This window comes from Paraphaeosphaeria sporulosa (assembly GCF_001642045.1).
Source record: "Paraphaeosphaeria sporulosa strain AP3s5-JAC2a unplaced genomic scaffold CC84scaffold_9, whole genome shotgun sequence".
Lineage (NCBI taxonomy): Eukaryota > Fungi > Ascomycota > Dothideomycetes > Pleosporales > Didymosphaeriaceae > Paraphaeosphaeria > Paraphaeosphaeria sporulosa.
The window spans coordinates 1,334,710-1,356,895 of record NW_017253368.1 but is presented as its reverse complement, the minus strand read 5'-3'; the positions used below and the strand labels follow the sequence as shown (position 1 = coordinate 1,356,895).

Sequence of the window (22,186 nt, the reverse complement as noted above, 5' to 3'; positions counted from 1 at the left end):
TGTGTGAAGAGCATAGTTCCATGATAAGATGACATTACGAGTATTCGAATACGTTGCTTGATAACCATGTAGGGCCTAATCAAAGACCAGCGAAAGTTCTGAACAAAAGTCTGCCTACAATCGGGCTACATATCGTGCGCTTTGTGGTAATACATAGCACTCACATGTTCCTTTTGACGCTGTATGTGTATATGTGACAACACGTTTCCCGAGCGCAGCCACCTCCCCTGCGGCTACAGCATCGACGAGCAACGGGAAGACACCAGCGCAATATCATTCCGCACCGACCCCAATAACGCCATCCTCACGCCTTTCCTATCAGCGTTCGCGAAAGCAGCAGCGCATATGCCGCGGCTCATAGAGGCGTTGCTCTGGGCGCCTCTGTCTTTCATCCCGGATGAAGCGACGAACAGCGACGATGAGTATGAGGAGCTCGGTGAGCAGGGGCTGCACTACCGCCCGAGAAGACGTAGCAGCTACGCGCTGGAATCTATCGCGCGCTATCCCGATGCTGCACTTGCATGGGGGCGTTTGACAAGCAGGCGAAGGACGAATTCGTGAGACAGTTGTGGAGAGTTGGGCGGTGGCGACCCAGTGCAGAGCTGCATGAGACGATGAGGGAGATCGGTGGGCGAAAGCGCTGAAGAGAGACGCGTGATATTTGTAGCAGCCAGCGGGGTAACTTTTTCTTACCCATGGTAGGCTTCATCGGTTGCTTCCGAGAATCAGATTCCGACGCATTTGGCAGCTCGCCAAAAGATCGGGCGATCTCGAGCTGGCAGTAACTACGGGCTTCGTTTTCGCACGCTCGGGTACCCACTAATTCAAGATTATGTGCCAGTGGAATGTTCGAGGATGAAATCCAACATAGTCACAGGACTGGATTTCTTCATACCTCTTGCTGTTCGTCTTGAGTCAGGCTGAATTATTCACCCGTAGCAGTCACACAACAGGCCGCCGAACACTGTCGCTCCGCTGACATCTGGTGTGCAGCCGCCATGAGATTTGAGGATGATTATTCAGTTCCGCCAATTATGCTGCTAGACTGTTCCCCGAATGCCGCATTTACCAGGTAATAGGAGAGCATATCTGCCTCGCATGTGACTATCAAGATAATCTCATTGATTCCTGGGAGGACTTGCAGTAACATGGAACCATCTCGGTTTGTGGAAAGAAATTGAAAAGAGAAATGAGTAGGGGTTGGCCGAGAGTTTGGTAAACGATGAGGACTCCTACCACGCCTAAAGATATTCAGGAAGGTTTTGCTACACAGGGAGGAGCTTTGCAGTTCAAAATATCTTCACGCAGTGCTATAGAAGATAAGGAAGGTGGGTCACTCATTACTCATGCTGTATATACTCCTCTTTTTGTTGAGGATTGTAGAGCGGTCTTGGCCTGGTACAACGCTTGTGCAAACGTGCCATGATCATGGGCGAGAAGAAGAAGAAACGCCCAAGATCGGAGGTAGTGTTGCACCTACACTACCAGCGCCTTCCCACTATGCTGTGTAAGAGACAGACTCACGTTCAAGACGCAGACTCGTCGTAGGAAGCATCCGTAACGAGATCTTTTGCTGTACTTGCCTTATGCGCGTCGAACCACACACTTGAGAAGTACCCCGAGGTCAATATGAGTACATGTACCCCCAGGGACACACATAAATGACAAAGTCACATCTGACTCGAGGGAAATTGATTCACTTTATACATGTGGGGTCGAAGGGCATGTACACCCCAACATCTCAGCGCGGAGGCCACCACCCAACAAGAACCTTGCGATATGGCACAGCAGTTCTACGATTTATACTTCGTGCAGACAAGTTCAAATAGAGGGAACAAGCTGATGCACACTTCTCTGGTCTTTTGAGGCCGACAAGCGGCGATGTGTTAGACACAGGAGGTAACATCACATCGAGCAACTCTCAGATACCAACTAACAACCAACGCTGGGGTCGCGTCCCTCGTAGCAATAAACTCAACAGCTTCACCGACAACACGGGAGCGCGCAGGAACGCGCTAAGAGCTGCACGACTTGATTAAGGCATGCTCGATAATGACGGTGCTCTACGCGAAGCTTGCCGCACCGCTCGATGGCAGTAGCGCGATCTCACAGATGAAGTACACAAAGGCGGGTTTCCATTTGCAGTGGGAAATTGCGAGTTCAAAAGCGAGTGATGAGCCAGGTGGAGCCTCGAATATGGGACGATACTCCCGTATAAGTTCACATGCAGCTAAATGGGAGGTCTCCCCAAGTGACTCTGACGGAGCTGCATGGAAGATGTACCTACGGCAGTCGGTCGCCTGTTGGGAGAGCTTAGCTGTGGACTTGCGTGCTGTGCGCTGGCCGGTGTAATTTTCCGACGGTACTGCGAGCTGCTTTTGCGGGCCGTTCCCTGCTGAAAGTTATTGTCGCGGAGCGTTCGAAATCAAGTAGAAGCTTTCGTGTTGAAAGGCTGGAAGCTGCTGGCACAAAGTGCGGTGGAGAAATCCGTGCTCAAAGCCCACCCACTGCAGCCAGCCTCTATGCTCTATTGAACGCAAAGTCAGTTTTCATGTTTAGAGCTCAGCGGAAACCTCCGCGCCATAGACCGGAAATCTGACAAACATCGACGTCTAGAAGATCGATATTTGCAAGCGAGTCATGCAGTCAATTCCAAATGATGTTTTGGAACTGTTTCGCACAGGTCAAAGTTTGTGGCGTGGTTTCTTTGTCAAAACGCCAAACGTGGGACAGATCACGTCTGCCATTCGTAACGCTGGGAGATGATCTCAAAGAGCTGGTCCATTTAGGGAACGGCGACATCCCTGATATGAGCGCAATTTTAGCCGAATTGTGAAGATGCAAAGCCAGCAGATCAAAAGTCAAATACTTGAGACAAGGTCTAGCCTCGAGCAGCAGGCAGAACCATGTTCGCCGATTTCTGTGTGCGCTGAACAATACACTTATGCAGAAAGTTACCGCTAGATCAGAGCAAGCGTGTCTAGTGCGTTGCAGCCACATCGATACGGTAGACTCGAGTGACTTCGCTAGCCACCACGTTAATCCAGGAACGCGTTGCCCGGAGACGCGAAAGTTTGGCTCAATGGACTACTGCATGGTTGACATAAGCCAAGAGTACTTCGCCATACTGCGAATGTTGGGATCAGCGCGTAGCTATGTCCGATTTGTGGACTTTGAGATGGCGGCCTGTAGCGCTGTGCACTAATGTCCGGTGATGCTGGTCTTGGGTTAACATAGCGACGGTTTATGTAGGAGACAGCGCTAGGTCCCGACAGTATGGTTCCCAAGCTAAAGCTCCGCATCCCTCGTGGCTTGATCGCGGCCATGATTATGCCCCAGTCTCAATAAGGAAGCTTCAACCTAGGTAAGAAAGCTGACAGAACAGCATGACAGTGTCACTGCCGTCAAAGCTCGTTGCGTCAGTCAGGGTACGCACATTGGATCGAGCCCGTGAAAGGCGCATGGCGCGCCACGAAGTCGTGTTCCTTCCGATCGACTAATCATGCAGGGTGGAGCTGAGACAGCACTGTTGTATGCTGTTTGGGGAGAGCAGACTTTTTCATGTACTTGCAGGCATATTGGCGCGGTGTTAATATTCGAGAATACGAGTTCGTTGAAAGCAGCACAGTGATCGAATAAAGAGAGTGCCAGTAGAACGAAGTCAGTCCACAAAGACCTGATACCCCGGAGAAGTAGACGAATCCATATTCCTCAAGTCCATATCGCCACTTGAATAATGATCGTTTTCAGGGAGCGATGGTCATTAGCCAGGGTTACATGTGTGTAAGAAGGAATTCATCACATTTAGTGACGGCGTCCGCAGGGATTCACCAGTCGAGCGCGTTTGCTTTACGGGCCGACCCAGGCGTTCAGCTGAGTCTCGAAGATCCAAGCCTCTCGCAGCCCCGGATCCAACGGCAAGAGAGTTCTTGGCGTCGATACCATGGGATGACTCATGCAGGGATAATTAGATCGATGGCAGGTGTCAAACCTAAATCCAGCGGTACATCACATGACGTCAAAAATGCACTAAAGGCGCGCTGTCGCGAGCGTATTAGGAAGCTTCCGAAGATCTTCGGAAGGAAGGCGCTTGAGGTTGACTTAAGAATCTTCAATTATGGTAGATTGGCCTTCGTGAGGGTGGGTTCAGCCTCGGTAATCTGGTGTTGTTTCGTGTAGTCTATGTATCGAAGTGTGCAAGGAGTATTGTTTCACATCTGGAAATAGGACGTGCTGTTAGCTGTCGATCATATGTCCTAAGAACACAGAGATTGACACTCTCGACTTGACCAGAAGTGCTACACTGCTGGCACATGATGGGGAATATGGCATGGCTTCCGATAATAGGCCGAATGATATGTCAAGGGTGTCCATGTTTTTCACCTCGAAAATCCCTCGAAGCGATGTGCCGAGGCCTCCGCGGACAGGAATCGACGGGGTAGATCATCCTATACCGAGGCCGTTGTATAATGGCGACAATCGGCAATCGAGTCCGTATACGGTCACACAACGATAACGACTGCGGTGTTGACCCATACGGTGTGTTTTCCTGAGAAGTCCTGCGGGACATGCTGGCTGCGCTCTTAATTGTAGGATTAGCAGCTTAGTCCCATGGAGATCTTGGAGGGTGCGCCGGAGCATGACAGAGCAGGGAACTCCTTGAGAAGTGGCCAGCATGTCCCAAATCACTGTGTCCCAAATCTGCTGATCACCAGCGTATCATACGAAATCGCACTTTCGCGATAACATTCCCATCGTGATTGTCGGCAAAGATGCCTCGTAGGCACATAGTGTTCCAGGTAACTCAAAAACTTCACAAGGCCGAAGCAAAACTTAATGTGGTTTCGACCAGTCATGCAAGAGAAGCGCTATCAATTACAGCAAGCAAGGCCGAGTCATGGCTTGTTGTTGTGTGACAGTGCTCATCGCGCTTGATTTTGGTAACGGCAACCGAAGCGTAATACTATATACTCGTGTCGATTAGGGATGGTGTGTAACAATCCAATAGTGTTCGACGGTTTGAAAGCTGTTGTCCAGTCGTATGAATGCATCACGAGCGCGAGTTTATCGGCCGATACGAGAATGCGGTCGTTCTATGAAACGCCGCTCGACATAGCAATCGGGTTATGGTCACTACTGAGAAGGTACCTCAAGAGACAGCTCAAACATAAAAAGATGCTGGACAAACCTTAGCCGCCAGGGGTAGTCTGAGCCTCCTGAGCTCCTCGTCGACGGCAAAAGCCGGTCGCTGTGTCGCATCTGCACTGCATCATAGACGACAATTTGACGCCTAAGCGAATGCAAGGTCTCGCTGTTCATCCTTTGGCCTCAGGTCTAAGCTCTGACGTCGGATTCTTGACAGGCTCAGATAAGTAGTTCATCTGGACCAGAGGACGGAAACATGGTGAGACTGTAGATGTGTATATCTGGCACTTGGGAGAATGTATTAGACCCAATACCACCTTGGTATCTACGGGGTGTCTAGAGTCAGCTCTTTGGGGCATCTTCAGCCCTCACTTAGTCCGTTGGCGCTTGCTCGTAGCTGTACACGAAGTTGAGAGCGAACACACTGTGCTTCAAACTGAATGAAGTAGGTGCAAATAGATTGGTACCGAGGTGACTTCAACCAGGGTGCAAATGCAGTGAGTCGATTCCATGATTGTAGATGAGCCATCATGATCAGTTGCCGTATATTCGCTGCCGGTGAAAGAGCGGTCGGCTTGGAGTACAGTGTGGAGATCTAGGGTGCTCTGGGTAACATGTCGAGCAACTGCATAGGCGAAGGTGTTCGTGGTGGCGGAAAAAGCGGAGGGGCTGCTTGGCCAGGGCGCGCTCATTGATGACTAGATTCAGAGGTGTCCAACCTTGGACGCGGGACACGGTTCCAAACACCAGGTCCCGTACTGTCGCACAGTGCGGGAGGCGTCTTCTTGTTCTCGTAGCGGAGGAATGATATGCGGATAGAACAAAGCCAGATGCCGGATAGGGTGAGCTGGAGTCTTGCAGGGTGCCGTGAGGTACAGCAGCTGGCAAGGGTCCTCACCGACTCGAATGGCGATTTTGTGATATGTGCTGCGCCGTGAAATGTACGTCGAACTCCAGATGAACGCTCGCACTTGGACAGCGCCTCGCACAAGTCCACGCTACTGGAACCACTCAGATCACCGGCCCGCATCGCAAATGTCACCGCGTCCCTCCCTTATTTTCGTATGCCGGCCCGATCCAGCGCTCTGGAGATGGCGAGAGCCAGGTCGAGGCGGTGACAAACGAGGGTTGCAGGGCGACGCAAACTGGAGATTCCGGCTGCGGTGGAACTGCGAGCTCAGGTCTTGGGAGGGACGGAGCCTTAGTTGAGGCGGCGGCGGGCCCATCGGAAGGCCTGCCGTGTATGTTTTGGCGGGCAGGCGCAACGGCAACGCTCCTCACTTCTCTGGAACAACCAAACAACGGCAGGCAGGAGCACCCGGGCGTCTCCCGTAACCCAGCACGACGTGGACATCGCGACAACGGTCAGGTGGAGGGCAGAACGCCAGCGCTGCTGAAAGCGTCGAGTGAAACAGCGTGCGGCAGGGTTTCCCCGGGTCTGAGGGGTGGGCACGAGGAGAGGCGTGGCCACAGTGCAACGAGGAGACACAGCGATGGGGTTTGAAACCAAGTTGGAGGGGTGCGAAGACACCAGATGGCGTCCGTTGCCTCCATCTTGTATTACAGCGCCAGTCACAGCGCCGTCAGCCGAGGCTGGTACAAGTCGCGATCCAAAGCAGCTGGCGAGGCAAGGAAACACCCCGCGCTTGCCCACCGCCTTTTCGTCGCCATGTGGTAGCGTGTGGGCGGTTTGGCATGCTGTCCAGGAGCCGTGGGCGAGCAGTCGTTATTGTACGTGGAATATGGAGGCATGCACCGCTAGCCGGATATAATGCTCTGGTGTGTAAAGGGAGATTCGCACAGAAGCATGCAGGCTGGATCTGGGATCTGCCCGATGGCAATTGCGGCGGCGGAAGGGTCGACGCTACAGGCTTGACAGCCCCTGCGCGATGGATGGCGCAAGCGCCGGGCCTTGGCTGCCCGCACGGCGAACTGCTCGAGGACATGACGGACTGTCAGGCGGTTCGACTGCTGTTGTGCAACGCCGGCGAGCGTCGCACTGGTGCTCCCGCAGCAGTCGCATTGCAGCGCACAGCCTGGCCGCGCGGGCGAGCGGCCTTGGAACAGCGGGACCCGGTTGCGAGGGTCGTCGGGAGCGTCAGTCTGCTTTTCCAAGGCGGCACCGAAGATGCTCGGCCGCGGTGGCCAGCGTGCATGCCCGCTGCGACGCGCATGCTGGTGCAGTGCAGGCGCAGGCGCACAGCTTGGGCGGTCAAGGCTGCTCTGGTCGTCGGGATGCAGTGAGGTGGTTTCGGCGTCTGTCGCTGTCGGCCGTCGCGAGGACCCGATGGCGGTCCCAGACGTCCCCCACACGGCAGCGTCAGGCCCGTCGCCGTCGCGTTCGCGTTCTTTGGCGGGGGGAGATCGCCGCCAAAACAAAGGACCGCCGCGGCACGAGGGCGATGGGGCGTTTTGGATCTTGCAGCGAACAACGATGCGAAGGATCGGCCGGCAGCGCGGGATTCGAGAACCACGGCGTGATTGGCCTGCACGCACCCATCCCTGCGCCCATCACGCCCCCCTTGAACCTCGCGTCCCAACGCCTGCCTCTGCCCACCACACGCCCCGTGTCAGTCCGCTGTCAAGACACATCTCGGGCCAGCGTCCAGCCCTCTGCCATTGCTGCTGCTCCGTCTGCCGGGCATGGGCCGTGCCGTCGCTACACCGGCACGTGTCGGTCTCTCTGCCTCTGCCCTCTGCCCTCTGTCTGCCCCAACCGCCCGACCTTGATCAAACAGGCCGTAGCGTAACCACTGGCCTACGGCGTGGTGCTGAGCGTCTTGCGGGCGCCCGCCGTTTGAGAGAGCCTTTGCACGAGTCGATTTGTCTGGGATCCGCTGCCTTGCCGTGCTGTTTCGGGGGCGCCTGGCATCGCTGTCGATCACCCGCGTCAAATGCAATATGAATCGACAGTAGCGGGCGGCCATCGCCCGGCTTATCCTTCTATTTTGGTCGCCTCGACTACTGAACGCCTCTTTGGCTTCTCAATAATTTCTGCGGCCGCACTAGCCAACGACTCGCAGCGTGCCTGAGAACACGGTCAGTCTTGAATTGCTTTGGATGCTCTGCAGCACCAGCAATCAATTCCCTGCCCAGCCACCCTGGTGTGGCGTGCGGCAGCTGTCTCCCCGGTCCTGGTACTTGCTCGCAACCCAGGGGCAGCCCGTGGCCGTGGTCCTAGATCACACAGCAGCTCACCGTGGTCGGTTTCGTCCCAGCTCGTGACCAGGAGCGGTGGCCTGCCTTTGTCGCCATGCACGCCTCCGAGATAGCATACAGCGACGGCAGGGCATGCTCGTCCAACGACCCCGCGCTCTGTGCCAAAAGCAAATACCACGGTTCCGTTCGACGGGTCCCCGGTAGACGTCGTGGCTGGCGAGGGCCCCGTGTAGCCTGCCCTGACGCCTCCGGGTGTGGCAGATGCAATGGCCGCCTGTCTCACGTCTGGCACCGCCAGTCGAGGGCTCTGGGATGCCCTGGACAGCAGTCGGCGGCAGGTATAGGCTGCCGCCGGCGTGGTTCCGAACGAGGGACTTCCTCTTGGGGCGCTCGACAGTCGCGGTGGCGTAGGCATCTCATTTCCTGCACGTCAATCGCCCGCCGCCCTCTCGACTAGCGACGTGATGGGACGTTGACATGGCGATGGGGGTGCGGGCGTTGCAGCAACTCTGCGGCGATGGTCTGGGCGGCGCTGGTGAGGTAATTGGCTCCGTGGCGAGTGAACAGGCCGCGACGAAACAAGCGACGGGCAGGCGTACCCTGCTTCTGTTCTGCATCGAGTCAGCTGCAGTCTACGACGATCTGCGTGGGCGGTGCTGGCCCTGAGGCGAGCGGTGGGGACGGGGCGGACGGGTCTGATGGCAGCGCCATGAGGCCTAGCGGCTGCAGCAGAGGCGTCTTGCATCGCGCAGCTCCACCGCCGTCGCCCGGCTATCCAGCGCGACGGCGGCTCTAGCAAGGGGCTAAGCCGGGTACTGCTCGTGCCTCGAGTCCTGCGGCGTAGTGAAGGGGCCCTTTGTTTCTTCTGCAGGCATTCGCCATACGACGCGGCTGCTTGTGCGCAGTCGGAGAATACCCAGCAACAGGCAAGGTCCCAACCTTAACGCACCTGTCAAAAGCCAAATGCCAGCGTCTCCTGCAGGCTGCTGCTCCTGGTCCTGGCATTAGGGCCTGCCTCCTGGTCCCAGATCGTGACGGCCACTCTGCATGCTAGACGTACGGCCCGTTGCAGTTCTGATCCGCCATCGTAACGCCTCCACCCGTGCATGGTGCAGGCCTCTCTTAAGATCTGCCGCTCATCCTGCTCTGCCAGCTCTATCCATCCGCGAACTGCTGCGTGCTTGCGCCGGCACTTCCCTTGACCTCCTCCCGCGCGACACACAGCTGTACGCCGACGAGAACGACCTTAACACAACCTCACTAATTGCCTCATTCGGCCTCGACGCCCTGCCGCCAGTCTACTTGTATCTGAATATTACTTTCCTTTCGCCGCCGCCTTCTTCCTCTGCACTGCGTCTTCTGGCTCCCCTTTGCTGTACCGTAACCACATAGGTGAGCCGTCCAACTTGCTGAGCATCTCGCCCATGGTTGCGGTGCTCGGTGACGTCCACACCCACGGTGGGTCGAACACGAACTGCCCGACCCATCCAACCATGGATACTGTCTGTTGAACCATACTGACCCTGCGTTATCCAGCCCACAGCTGTCTCGATGGAGTATCTAACTCTGCACGACATGCCGCAGAGGCACATGTACAGCGCCCGCAGAATGGCTACCCCAGACGAGATTCGGAGCTCTGAGAGGACCCTGCCTGCATTGCCAGTGGTATGTCACTCTTCTCACTCTTCTTTCTACCCTGCTCCACCGCCTCCTGTTCTCCTCGATTCCAATAAGCCTCCCGCCATGGCCAATTCCGCGATCGCACCTTCCTCGACTGCACCTGCCTTGCCTGGTTCACCCTCGCCCAGTGCACCTTCCCTCGCAGAGGACAGCACCACCACCAGAGAAGCACCCTGCTTTCCACGCTACCATGAACCCGAGACTGGCGAGGCCCCAGCACAATTCTTCGAACCTCCTCCCGTCTTCTCTTCTGAGCTCGTGCTTCAGTCCTTGTTTCCAAGCAAATCAACCCCAACTGTAGACACTGCCGCGGAAGGTAGCCCTGGAAGCGTGTTCGAACGCTCCACGAAATCTATCAAGTTTCCACCGATCACTGGAGACCGCCGGTGCCAACGTTTGGACAGCCTCGCGCCTGTGTACACTCAATCTCTCGCCACGAACATGGCTCAAGTAAACCATTCTAACGACGACTTGCCGCAGAACCACCTCACTCGTAACTCTCCTCCAGTTCAGCCCAACGAGCGGCAGCCAAGTAACGTTGGGCTCCCGTCCTTCTCACAGGTAAAGCACCCGCGCAGCGACTTTGGACGGAACTGACCATCTACAAGCTCCTTAAGAATGTTCACAGTGAGCCCTCACCGCCACGAACGCCCAACCGCAGCAACGGCTCGAACGACAGCTCGCCTATCGGACACAGCACCCAGTGGGAGGATGTAGCATGGGGAGGAGACAGCAAGCGCAGGCGCCTTGACTCCTCTGAAGGCCAATACCGCTCAGCCTATCCGGCCGAGTCCCTCGATTATGAGCCCCGACGGCCAAGCACGATCGACCCAGCGCTCGGTGAACCCTACGGTCAGACTTACCACAGACCCAGTCTACCGTTCGTACCTCAATCTGGCCCGATGGCTGCCCACGTGCGTCACCAGTCCAGTCCGATCCCTCAGGGGAACCCACAGTATCCAAACCACGCAGTGCCAGCTCATCACAGCGTGTCAGGGCCGTCAGGATACCCCGTACATGCAGGCCAGTTTGATCGACGACCCAGCTACTACCCCGAGCCGCATCCAAGTGCCCATGCCCACGCCTATGACAGAGCTCAATCAAACTCGTACTTTGTCCCACCGCCAGCATACATGACGAATGTGGCCTATAATTCCCACGCACCACCTCAGCCGTACAACAGTTATACCTTCCAGTCATCACTTGGAGTAGATCAAAACTCGTTCAACAGGAAACGGCGCGGCAATCTTCCCAAGGAGGCAACGGCAATCCTAAAAAAGTGGTTTGCAGATCACCGTGACTCTCCTTACCCTACCGAGGAGGAGAAACTGGCGCTATGCCAAAAGTGCCAACTCACGCTGAATCAGGTACGTCAGAACCAATTCACTGTCAACCAGCTTTCTATCCGGGTGACGGTGTCTATCAGGCTGTCGCCGGCTCATCAGTCCCGCTCAACTCGTCCTCTACCCCGCATTCTACCTCTAATTGATCCGAGGGGCTGTCGACCCTGGTTCTACGATAAGAGTCGCATAGCTGATATTCCCCAGGTATCCAACTGGTTCATCAACGCTCGACGACGCGCGCCTGGAAGAGAACAGCGTGACGTCCGCGAACACACGGAAAATTTTGGTTGAAAGACGCGCGGACATTGAACGACCAGATCCAGATCTCGTCTACCATACAACGAGCCCTCCATACCCTGGCCTGGTTGTCATTTCATGTTTACTGATACCCGGTACCTTTCGGCACTTCGAGCGTTCTATAGCTAGGCGGCACAGCTCCAAACTCGTTGTACCTCATTGCAGGCCGGTGATATGTACCTTCTACTCACCATTGTTTAACTATTCTTATTTTGCTTTCACGATGCGGATACACTCTAGTCCGCCAAAAGCCGACTTTCTTTTCCTCTGCTCGGGCAAGCTCTGGTACAGTCTGCACTGCATGGGTTGGCGTATTTTCATTGTTTTCAAAATGTGGGAGGAACTAGGTCATCTGGGATGCATATATGGGTTTAAGGGCATTATCGAGTCTCTCATCTTCGGATGGATTTGTGAGTTAGTGTGTAGCAGGACGACATACCCAGTGGACAGGCCAAGCGGGCTAGACAGCTCTACCGCACAGTTGTTGCGTTTTCGCGGTACTTGATTAGAGGCACTAGGAATTATCAATGTATAATGATATTGCAACAAGGCTAATTGGCAAGCTGCGCTATGGCACACATCACGACGTTCCGCAAGTGAGGGTCGCCTACGCATTGGAGAGGTGAGGAAACTCAACAAAATGTAGTGATGAACGGCATCGAGTCACTGGACCACGGCGTTCAATCAGACCACAACCTTCACTCAGGTCACCGCCGGAGCTGCCTCACCCGGATCGCACGCCATCATTCTCAATGCCGGCCACCGTCCGTCATCGACGTCTCGCACTCTGACGTTGACGTGGTGACGCCCCCGTAGCGTTTCGCCTGCTGAAACGGTGGAGTGTAGAGCAGACCCACCCGCGAACCCAGAGTTCGAAACATGGGTGGGCTGTGCGGCACCGAAACGGAACTATGAGTGCTATCTTTGGAAGTATATGGCTGGGATGGGTGCTTAGAACTATACGAGGGTTGTGTGTCTTTGGTGGAATGGGGCGGCGGGAGGGTGAAACTGACGGGAGGGTGGCGTCGACGAGGTGGCAGGTGCGATGAGGTGAGTTTGTAGGGGTTGGTGGTCTGGGGTGACATGCGATGGGCTGGTAGGGGTAGGGGGGCCGGACAGGGCTTTGACGTTGTGGATTTGGCGTTATCGTTTTGGATCTGCGTTTGCCGCAATGGGAATGTTTGAAAGATCAATACTTTTGTGGTGTGAGATTTGAGATTTGATGGGCAGTGCATCCCAACTTAGTCATGTTATAGAGGAAAGAACTTTCAGTGGGGTCACGATGGGTTGAAATAGGAGGATTCATAGGCCATGGGGCGCAGGTTTTGAACTGGTTGAGGTGGGTGAGTGTGGAGGTTTGGGAAGGTGTCGCGAGGAGTAGCCGAAAGACGCAGTTTGCAAGCCATACGCTTGGTGAGTTGGCAGATTTATTGTATTATATTGTCAATGAGGAATCGTTTGTGTCACTGCTTAGCGTTACAGCTTCAGTCTCGAAGAGCAGCAATGGTCAGTGTAATCACCAGTGATACAAAAGCCAGGAATCAACAAGTCGATATGTTATCCAAACGACTACCCAAACTTTCCAAAAATGCAAAGCTGCACGAAGTACCAAGCTCAGCATGTACTCTCAGGTCTCGAACATGACGAAGCCAAATCAGGCACACCCTTGACATCAGACCCTTCGTATCAGTACTCTCTGTTTGGAAACGCACGCCACACCATTGGCGCACGCCACCGTCCAGCTAACGCGAAACACACGCCCACCCCATCGGGCCGCGCGAACATGCATCACCCATCCACGTCGTGCCTTCAGCTGCCTGTTTCGACATTCCAGACCCCAAAACCACACGGGTGGGGCTGTCACGCCTGGGTGTCTGGCTCGGAGAGTTGCGGAGGCTTGGAGAACCTTGTGAGGATCAGCGTTGGCAGAGCAGGGTCGGTGCCAGACTTCGGGGGAGGATTCCCTGGCCGAGAAGTGTGGTGGTGTGGAACGAGACAGCGCATGGGAGCCGTGGCTCAACAGTTTCCCGGAGCGTCAAACACCTGCATGCACGTTCGGGCGCCGCATGTCTGACGGCGTGTCATGCGTCGGTTGTCGGGTGTCATTGTTCCGCGCCTACGCCTGGAGGTTAGGGAATTTCTAATGCGCTTGTTGCGAGGCGGGGGGTCGTTTGATGGAGTGATTCAGTGACTTCGTGAAGCAGGATGTGCGGCGAGTGCACTTTGCGGTGGTGGTGGGTGTGGCGTTGTTGAGGGAGGTCCTGTTGCACTTGTGCCCGCCCTTTGCGAAAGGGGTGAAGGTTGATGGGAGTGGGCAGGTCATGCGAGAGTGAGACTATCCCCACCGGTACACTCCACGTGTCTGATAAAGGTTCGGGAGCGGTTGCGATGGGGCCGACCACCCGTCGACGAAGGGGTGAGCGAACCGTGGAAAGTTGGATGCGCCCTTTCATCTCAAGAAGCGTCATCTTCCGATTTGCGCAGACTTGTATTAAGCGGGAGTTGCCGGCACGAAAAGATGAATACTGGTGGACAGAAGTGACAGATAGTTGACAGTGGCGAGACTCGTGCGGAACAGGTTTGGGTCAAGCTGTGACGGACAGGTCTCGTATTCATTGTGTAACGATTGACGCGAACTGATCGCCGCCGAGCTCAGTCATTGTGCAGTGCTTGAGGTAATAGACATCGACGATATGAGATATGTACGGAGCGCTATGCAGGTCGGTGGGGGTATCGTAGTAATGCTAAAAATCAGTACCGGCGTGTGTAGCACCAGAACAAAAGTCTGAGTACCTTCGGCGTCTGCTTTGCCTACCGTGGTAGCACGCTGTATTCCAGACTTTTGATATGGTGCTGCATCTCCAACTTCACCAAAATCCAACTCTTCCATAGAACCTCATGAGCTCCTTCTCCTGCTCCTTCTCGTATGACTCAAAAGGACAACACGTCGATCCGGATGGTCCCGTTCCCAATCACTCGCCATGTCTATCACTTCTCTGCTCCAACCATATTGACCTCTGACATCGTCTCGCTTGATGCATGGGCTTGTCTGGAACGGAAGGATCCATTGTACGATGCTATTCCCCATGATGGTGCGCAGATTCTCCATGCTGCCGATGTCCCATGGGTTGACATAGGGCTGCGTCTGGAACACGACATATTCGCGTCCGTCGCTGCGTGTAACCTCCCTCAAAACGTTTGGCTTCTCTCTGGCGTTATGGCTCGACGAATTCCTGCGCGAAGTCTGCGTACTAGGATCTCTTCGGGTCACCAACATGGAAATGTTATGTACTCCACCTCGCTGCAGAGTTTCTATTGTCGTATAGTTGATTGACTGGTTCCAAAACGTCATGAAGAACATTGTGACGGTGAAGATCATAAAGATTCCGCAAAGAGGTAACATGGCGATCCATATTCCGGGCTTGCTACCCAACACTCGAATCCGTTCAGCTAAAAATATGGCGACAGGTATCCAAGAGAATGTCGTATACAGCGCACCGTAAAATACGAATTGGATGAAGAATTTGTGGGTTCCTTCACAGATGATTCCTCCCGCCCAAGGGCAGTAATGATCCATACGGCGCACGCAGCGGTTCAACTCGCGGCAATGATGAGCGCGGTCGGGCTTCCAGTTGTGGCACTTGTCACACCACTGTGGATTCCCTTCGTAATCGGAGATGAATGCGTCGTACTTTTCAATTCCCATCCAGCCCACGTCCTGCTTTTCTGAGTCTGGATGCCCCAAGGGTACAATGCCCGGATTCGTCCAAATCACTTGCAGCATGCGAAGCCACGTGAGGAGTATGATCAAAACGAGAAGAACATAGATGGTGATGAGGGCGATGGCAGCGCCTTTTCTTGGTTGAATCCCACGTGATCGCAATTCGGATGATGGCGCCAGAAGGTACTGAATGCACAAAGAGTAGACGAAGACATAGGTTGCGAATCCCAATGCTCCAATTTCGATGAGGGGCATCACGACGGACGATAGTTGGCCCATCTTTTGATCCAAGGTGCGCCGCTGGGGGCTGCTCTTCTCTGAGACGGACATGCCAGGCAATATGGCGCGCGAAAGCACGCGATACGGTTGCGCGTAATTAGAAACTGTCGGTGATGCCGTGGCGATAGATACCGCGCCCGTGATGGATGCTGTGCACCGCGTGATGACGGAGTATCGCAAGGGGCTGCGGATGACCGCGTGTCGAGGGCTTTAGCGGGCTATTCAGAATTGTTCAACATCGTAGGAAAGGCTTCCGAATGATCCAGACAGCACGCGCTCCCAAGGACAGCACGAGGACGTGTGCTGTAGTTGTTCGCTGTTGTGTTGTTGGAGCGATCGGGGGAGGTCGTAACCTGTTTCCAGTCGCTGTTCGCCTGGCGGCCTGCGCCACCCTGGCGGCCCAGGCTCGTGTCAGATCGCAGCACAGCACAAGCGTGATCGCATTGGCCAATCGACATCTGTTTCGATCTCAACACCACGATTCTATCACCATGTCTCGTGAAGATGCAATTGTAGAGGCTGCTTCATTATCGCGCGGCTCGACATGAGCAGGAGGCTAGCAAGTGCGTGCGGGGTACATGCATATGGCAAGCCGTCAGATGCTCTAATTCTTACACGTTGCCGCCCCACTCACCGCTACAATCATCTTCGCATCCACGTTCTTGCCCGCGCATCAACCGTGCCGTAACCTACGAACGCTTCATTGCCCGCGTCTTTGGGAACTCAGTGATCATACCCGAGCCTTTGACACACAGTCGTTGGATCAATGAACCGTGCCGCACGGGAAGCTGCCGAGTCATGACATGCAGCCATCTCATCTTACCAAAAAAGCAACGCAACGTCCGCGCTCAGCCTTCTTGAGTCTTCAGCTTCTCAGCTTCTGCTGCGGGACGAATCTTCTCTCGCCCGGTTTACCGTACAGACTTGTCCCCTACTTGTCCCCTCTTGTCCCATATCCGGAGCGTTCTCGGTACGAATTCGACAGGCCATATGGCCGCCCCAGACTGGCAAGCATCCTTCACCGGATTTTGTTCAGCCTTGCATACCCATCACTGTTTTTAGCCTTGGCCTGAGACCCGGCCTACTGTACTCCCCGATCCTGGCCACATGGAGCAGCAGCTGAAGCCGACGACGCTCCTTGGGTCACGCTCCGCGTGCGTGTGTACCTCTGTCCTTCCCCGCGGGGCATTCCAACCCTGGGAAGGAAGATTTCTGTGCCCAAGGCAGTATCAATTGCCTGTTGGCAGGACGAGTCTTAAGCCGCTGCGCGCCTGGTGGAGCAGTGAGAGGAGATGGCCACCTCACCACCAGAAACACCGGTATTCTGCCAGGCTGCCTAGGCTCCACGACCTCTACCGGCCTTTAGAATGTGCGTCTGCCTAGGGATCCCCCTCGTCCCCCGTCAAAGTGGCCAGTCATCTCTTCGTAAGCTACTACGCGCCTGCCTCACACACTTAGCCCTCAACTGATCTTGTCACGCAGTGAACGGGTCGCGGTCCATTTCCCCAACCAACCATCTCGTCCAGCGCGTTCGACACTCGAGCCAAGGCCACTGCTTGGCCCCGCACGAACGTGAATTGTCTGGCACCGCGGTTGGGCGCAAAGGGCGGGGTGGCAGTGGCCGAGGCGGCACTAGGAGAATTACACACTCAAAAGATGATTACTGGGCTACTGCGATACTATCGCCTCGTCATCACTGTGTATGTCACCGCTCTTTGTCATCTCAGACCTCCGAATCGACCCCCTCGGCTAGGAGCAATATGTGCGGACGAAGTCAGAGAGGATTTGCGAAAAGGACCCACGTCCGCGTATTATCTTCCATCCGGCTGGTCACGTTTCAGTGTGTAAGACTGTTCACAATGGGTGCAGGGGAAACTTGGCGACCTTTACCACAAACACTACTCAAGGCGTCCGGGATTTCATTGCAACCACTGTCGTTATCGCTCTTCCAGAACAGCTTTTTCTTCCATACTCGCTTAGCCTAATGTTGCCTTGCATCCGATTCATGTTCACCATCGTTGCTGGCCCCCGTCCATCTGCTTCAACGCCAATGATTGCTGCTCAGACTTTCGCTCTGCCGCGGTTGGGGTCTCTCTGCACGACCTCCAGGCATTTCGGGATACGCTCAAGTCATACCCATGCGCGTCAGATGCACTGCAACCGTTTCAAGGATGCTTTCCGCGCACCATGCTGCCAATGCGCCATCGGTCCAGATAGTAGCTTGTCACTTCGTACGTACCGCGAAACATTCCAATCCTCCGTGCCGACCTCTATCACGTTTTTCGATGTTCATTGTCTCACGTAATGACCACAGGGTCCAACCGCATTGCACTGGAAGACCATCTCGTTGTCGTCCTCGGCGTGGCATTCCACTTCATCTCGGTAGGGCGAGGCAAAACTAGGCAACGCCTAGTCGCTGAGCGAAACGGCCCACCTGCCAGCTTCTCCAACCAGCAGCCCTACTGCATGCTTTGTGTCACCGTCGCCTTGCTGCCCCACGTTCTACCGTTGTCGTGATGAGGTTGTTCCCATCTCGCCTCTCATCCTGGCGAGAGGAGCATCCATACAGACATCCCTGCCGCCTTCACTTAGTCACACGCAAGAGCCGCGCGTGGGTCGTTGCTTGTTTTCACCAAGGCTCCCTGTTGCAACCCGACACTGTCAACGGACAACGCTATCGGGTGTCTGCACCTTTGCCGTCGAGGCCAACTACAGTCTCCCCCATGACGCCGGGATGTCGACTCACAATCGGATGTTGCCGACGCTTTGTGTAGGGTACACACTGACCATCACTACCCATTCGTATCCTAGCTACGCCATGCTCACCTGCCACGGCCTGAATGCCTCTTCGTGCTCCCTAAGTGGAACGGCCCTCGGCTGTGTCGGTGGGTGGCTCTTGCTCTTACCCTCGTTGCCTGCCTCAGCAACATGAAGGACGCTGGTCTGTTCACAAGGGATGCTCTCCGCGGAAGAGATATAAAGCTACCCCTTGAGGAGAGCTCATCATTCACCAGCGCCCTTCAAGCATTCAGCACATCATTCAAGCTCCACCTCATCGCTAGCTATTGGAACCTTTCTACTTCCCACCTAGTCTTCCTTGTGGATATGCACACCCTCTCTACCTTGCGCCTATCCGGCGTGCTCCCTGGGGCATTCAGGCGGTTCATGATCCCGTTCGAGGCCTCTCCAAGTGTCACCACACTGTCGATCGATTCTCTCGGTGCCATCAACTCTACAGCTCTGGAACATGAACAATTTAACACTTCGACCGCCTCTCTGGAGCGTTTTATGACATCTCCCATTGGGCTTCATGAACATGCCAATGGAGATATACGACAGTGTGGCCCACCACCTAGGACTGTGTGGTACTGTTGTAACTGCGGCGATGGCCCACACAATATCAAACTTGACACAGGTTGTTCCTCTTGCGGACAAACTAGGTGCGGATCCTGCACTACCGGCTCCGCTAAATAGAAGTATGTTAGAAATCCTGTTGAGTACATCTTCTAAGGTTGCTGAAGTTACTAGGCTCAATCCTGGTTCCAATGCTATGTACCGTATGGCTCCCCTCGCTCGAGTCACCCAGGCCTCCTCGAGGCGAACACGTTCACGAGTCGCACAATATACGTTGACATCTTTCGCTTATATTGGAACACATTTCCTACTGCAAGTAGATGTTTCGAGGTTGATGTTTGCTATCACCGTCTGCGTTCCGCATCCACTTCCCTTCTTTTTCTGTTTACCTGTACGATACGATAGTTCCAGAGTTTTTTTTTGGTTGAATTGCTTTGGGAATTTCTAAGAGGTGGTTTGCTGGGCTTGTCGGAATGTTTCATTTCTCAGTTCTGTCATAGATTTCTCCAAAGTCCGTCTGCGAACGCCTCTTCATTGAGGTAACGGCAACATGCACATGAAATTCATTCATTTATTTTATTGGTCTTATCAAATGCTGTTATACATCTCTCTCCATTGTGCCGGGAGGCGTCAAGGATGGTTGCACAACGCGAGAGCGTGCGATAGGCCACGCGTGGGGGCCTGTGCCGGGCTGGTGTCTCTGAACACGCATCAACCTGGTTACCGAGATTCGATGATCTTGCAGAACGCAGGTACGATGCAGCCTGCCGCAGCCGTGTGGGTGTAATTTCGCACGAAATAAATGTGTCCTGGGAAGTCTTTGCTGTTGATGGTCAAGCTCGGCTGGACTCCGAACAGATTCCGCAGCAATTGGAACGCTCACCAAAGGCGCGAAGTCCTCCGCAACTCAGCACCTGGGCAGGCGTTTCTTGTGAGCGGGGCTTCTGCAGCAACGTGTGGCCAAACTACCTTCGCGCCTGAGGCCAGAATGCCTCAGGCTAGCCTTGGCTAGGTATGCCTCAGTAACCCCAAACTAGCCCAGGTTTGCAGGCAAACTTCCACAATTTGCAGCCATTCACTTACGCTAAGAAAAGCAGTGCCTTCTTCTCCCTTCCGAGGCCCGTTTACGTCAAAAGAAGCCCCGGTGCCGACTCTACGAGTCCTTCATGCACCACTCACCGACACTGGCTACCAACTAAGACCAATGAGCGCTTGCTCTCACCGCTATACTTGTAAAAGACTCAATTGCGTACTGATTCCGCCTCAATTACCTGTGTAACCCGCACGTTGAGGTCATGCGTTCGCTGTTGCCCCGCCCGCTCGTGCCCTTCGAGACGGCCTCGTTCGGAGGACCACGGGGCGACAGGCCTGGCGCGAGGGACTCCATGACGCCTCACGCTTCGGAAGTCCTGGATTTTTTTCCCTCATCCTTCAGGTTTGCTTAACGTATATGAATGCGCCATCTGACACGCTCATTCTTTCCATTCACGCTTCATCTTCACGGGTCAAGAACCAGTTTCTCTCTCGAGACAGCAGCACGCCATCTTCTCATACAATCTGTACCTACAGTCACAATTTCACATTACCGTATCTTTGGTAATACTAAAAGTCAAAGACTTAAGGAAATCTTTCAGCATCTTCGACTACCAACGCTGTTCATACTGTCGTTGGGGAAGTGAGTTCAATCACGAAGGTGTATCTTAAAACGTCTCTTACATCCTCAGCAGATCCCAGCTCCCTCTCAACCCTTTTCGAGGCCTTGTACTGTGAAACAAACCCAGTCTTTATCAAGACCGCCGAGGAAATCTACTCGTTCAACGCGGCTTCCCACGAGTTCCCCAGATCACACGTTCAGACCATCAAGCCGACAACCTCGCCTGTGCCGATTCAATGCCTCCCTCTTCCCGCGATGGACAATATATGCGCCCTGCCAAACCAGGCCGTAAAGTGGTGGAGTACGTTTGGTACTGTTGCTCTTGCGGATACGGGCCGTTCGACACTTCAAGATATCTCAGCTGCACCGGCTGCAATAACCACGCTAAATGTGGATACTGTAAGGTGGAATCACAGGTAAGATATCATTAGATGGAGCGCAACGGTTTTTCAGGTTTGAGGTTCGGGTATTCCAGTAGGCACACTTCTGACCTTCATGTGGTTCCAAGCTAATATCTCGAAGTGTGCACCCGTATGATCGGAAAGACTGTCCTCATTATCCATCTGGCATCAACCGGCTTGATGTCAGCTTCTCTTACTTTTGGACTGCGAATATTTGTTATGATACCCTTTGTTTCTGCATGCCAACTGACACGGTACTACTTTCCCTACAATTTTTCGGGAGGAATGTCTGTCAAGCAAGGCATCTCGTCGCATTCTGGTCGATTCGAGCGTTCGAAAGCGGCATTGCATGGTTTGAGATTTGTTCACAAGTACGCCGGACTTTGCGGCCTGCAGGAGCTCGCGCTCACCATAGCTTTTCCAATGATCATGACCTGTTGTTCTATTACACAACCCCACACCATCTCGTAACATGTTCGTTCAATGCACTTGAAATTGAGTTCACACACCAAAACTCAAATCGCTGCTGATCTCAGCGCGATCTTTGCCCCGTGAAATCCTTCACAGAATTCTACGTTGGCTTGCTCTTACGTCCGGGCCTGACGCAGACCGCGCAAGCGACGCCTCACCCTGTGCTCACCACCTCAACGCCCGCCGTGCGAGGAGCGTCCGCCGGTTCCACACAATCACGCGACCAAAACCTCATGCGGTATAACACGCTTGAGTCAACCTAATCAGCTCCGGAGCCGCCGTCCGGCGAGGCCTCAACCCCCCGCTCGCCTGCCGGGGCACATCCATACCTCCACGAGGCGAAAGAGGCAACCGACAGTACCGTTTCATCATCATCGATGTGGAAACACCTTCCCGAAGCAGCTCCGGGCGTCGCATCTGGAGAAATGGGAATTCTGGTTGGCTTGCGCCTCTGTGTTGGCGGCCAGGGCAGCCGCCCTCTGCTGATGCCGCTTCGACCGTGTCGCCGGCCAGTCGCAACGGTGCGCGCACTTGCGCGCACACGTTCGAATCCTGCAATATCCTCAATAAAACTACTCCGTGTCAGTCAGGAATGGCAGCAGGACGGGGGAGCGTCGGAGTGCGCCGTGGCGCGACGAAGGACCTCGCTCCGCGTCACTCTCAGCTGTGTGCGCGTCCAATC

The 22,186-nt window shown here is 54.6% G+C and overlaps 6 protein-coding genes across 6 annotated transcripts; 4 read left to right on the top strand and 2 right to left on the bottom strand.

Annotated features, from left to right (window-relative positions):
* Positions 1 to 163: 163 nt before the first annotated feature.
* Positions 164 to 683, top strand: CC84DRAFT_1167429 (uncharacterized protein). The gene has a single exon (XM_018179178.1). It carries the CDS (start codon positions 184 to 186, stop codon positions 559 to 561), a length of 378 nt encoding a protein of 125 aa, XP_018032737.1. The 5' UTR covers positions 164 to 183; the 3' UTR covers positions 562 to 683.
* A 5,271-nt stretch (positions 684 to 5,954) lies between these two features.
* Positions 5,955 to 8,050, top strand: CC84DRAFT_1179288 (uncharacterized protein; the record flags this gene model as incomplete). Its single annotated transcript, XM_018180407.1, has 4 exons — positions 5,955 to 5,987; positions 6,161 to 6,514; positions 6,571 to 7,246; positions 7,335 to 8,050. The coding sequence occupies 4 exons, from the start codon at positions 5,955 to 5,957 to the stop codon at positions 8,048 to 8,050; spliced, it is 1,779 nt and encodes a 592-aa protein (XP_018032736.1).
* A 3,067-nt stretch (positions 8,051 to 11,117) lies between these two features.
* On the top strand, positions 11,118 to 11,618 carry CC84DRAFT_1099153 (uncharacterized protein; the record flags this gene model as incomplete). The annotated part of the gene is made up of 2 exons (XM_018174806.1): positions 11,118 to 11,351; positions 11,532 to 11,618. The coding sequence occupies 2 exons, from the start codon at positions 11,118 to 11,120 to the stop codon at positions 11,616 to 11,618; spliced, it is 321 nt and encodes a 106-aa protein (XP_018032735.1).
* Positions 11,619 to 14,541: 2,923 nt separating this feature from the next.
* On the bottom strand, positions 14,542 to 15,633 carry CC84DRAFT_1062601 (zf-DHHC-domain-containing protein; the record flags this gene model as incomplete). The annotated part of the gene is made up of 1 exon (XM_018173598.1): positions 14,542 to 15,633. A coding segment is annotated over one exon (1,092 nt), but the record flags the coding sequence as incomplete, so codon positions are not given.
* A 1,098-nt stretch (positions 15,634 to 16,731) lies between these two features.
* Positions 16,732 to 19,098, top strand: CC84DRAFT_1179285 (uncharacterized protein; the record flags this gene model as incomplete). Its single annotated transcript, XM_018180406.1, has 6 exons — positions 16,732 to 16,993; positions 17,107 to 17,324; positions 17,399 to 17,855; positions 17,939 to 18,006; positions 18,038 to 18,509; positions 18,716 to 19,098. 6 exons carry the CDS (start codon positions 16,732 to 16,734, stop codon positions 19,096 to 19,098), a joined length of 1,860 nt encoding a protein of 619 aa, XP_018032733.1.
* Positions 19,099 to 21,538: 2,440 nt separating this feature from the next.
* On the bottom strand, positions 21,539 to 21,928 carry CC84DRAFT_1167422 (uncharacterized protein). Its single transcript, XM_018179177.1, has one exon. It carries the CDS (start codon positions 21,919 to 21,921, stop codon positions 21,736 to 21,738), a length of 186 nt encoding a protein of 61 aa, XP_018032732.1. The 5' UTR covers positions 21,922 to 21,928; the 3' UTR covers positions 21,539 to 21,735.
* Between the last annotated feature and the right edge of the window lie 258 nt (positions 21,929 to 22,186).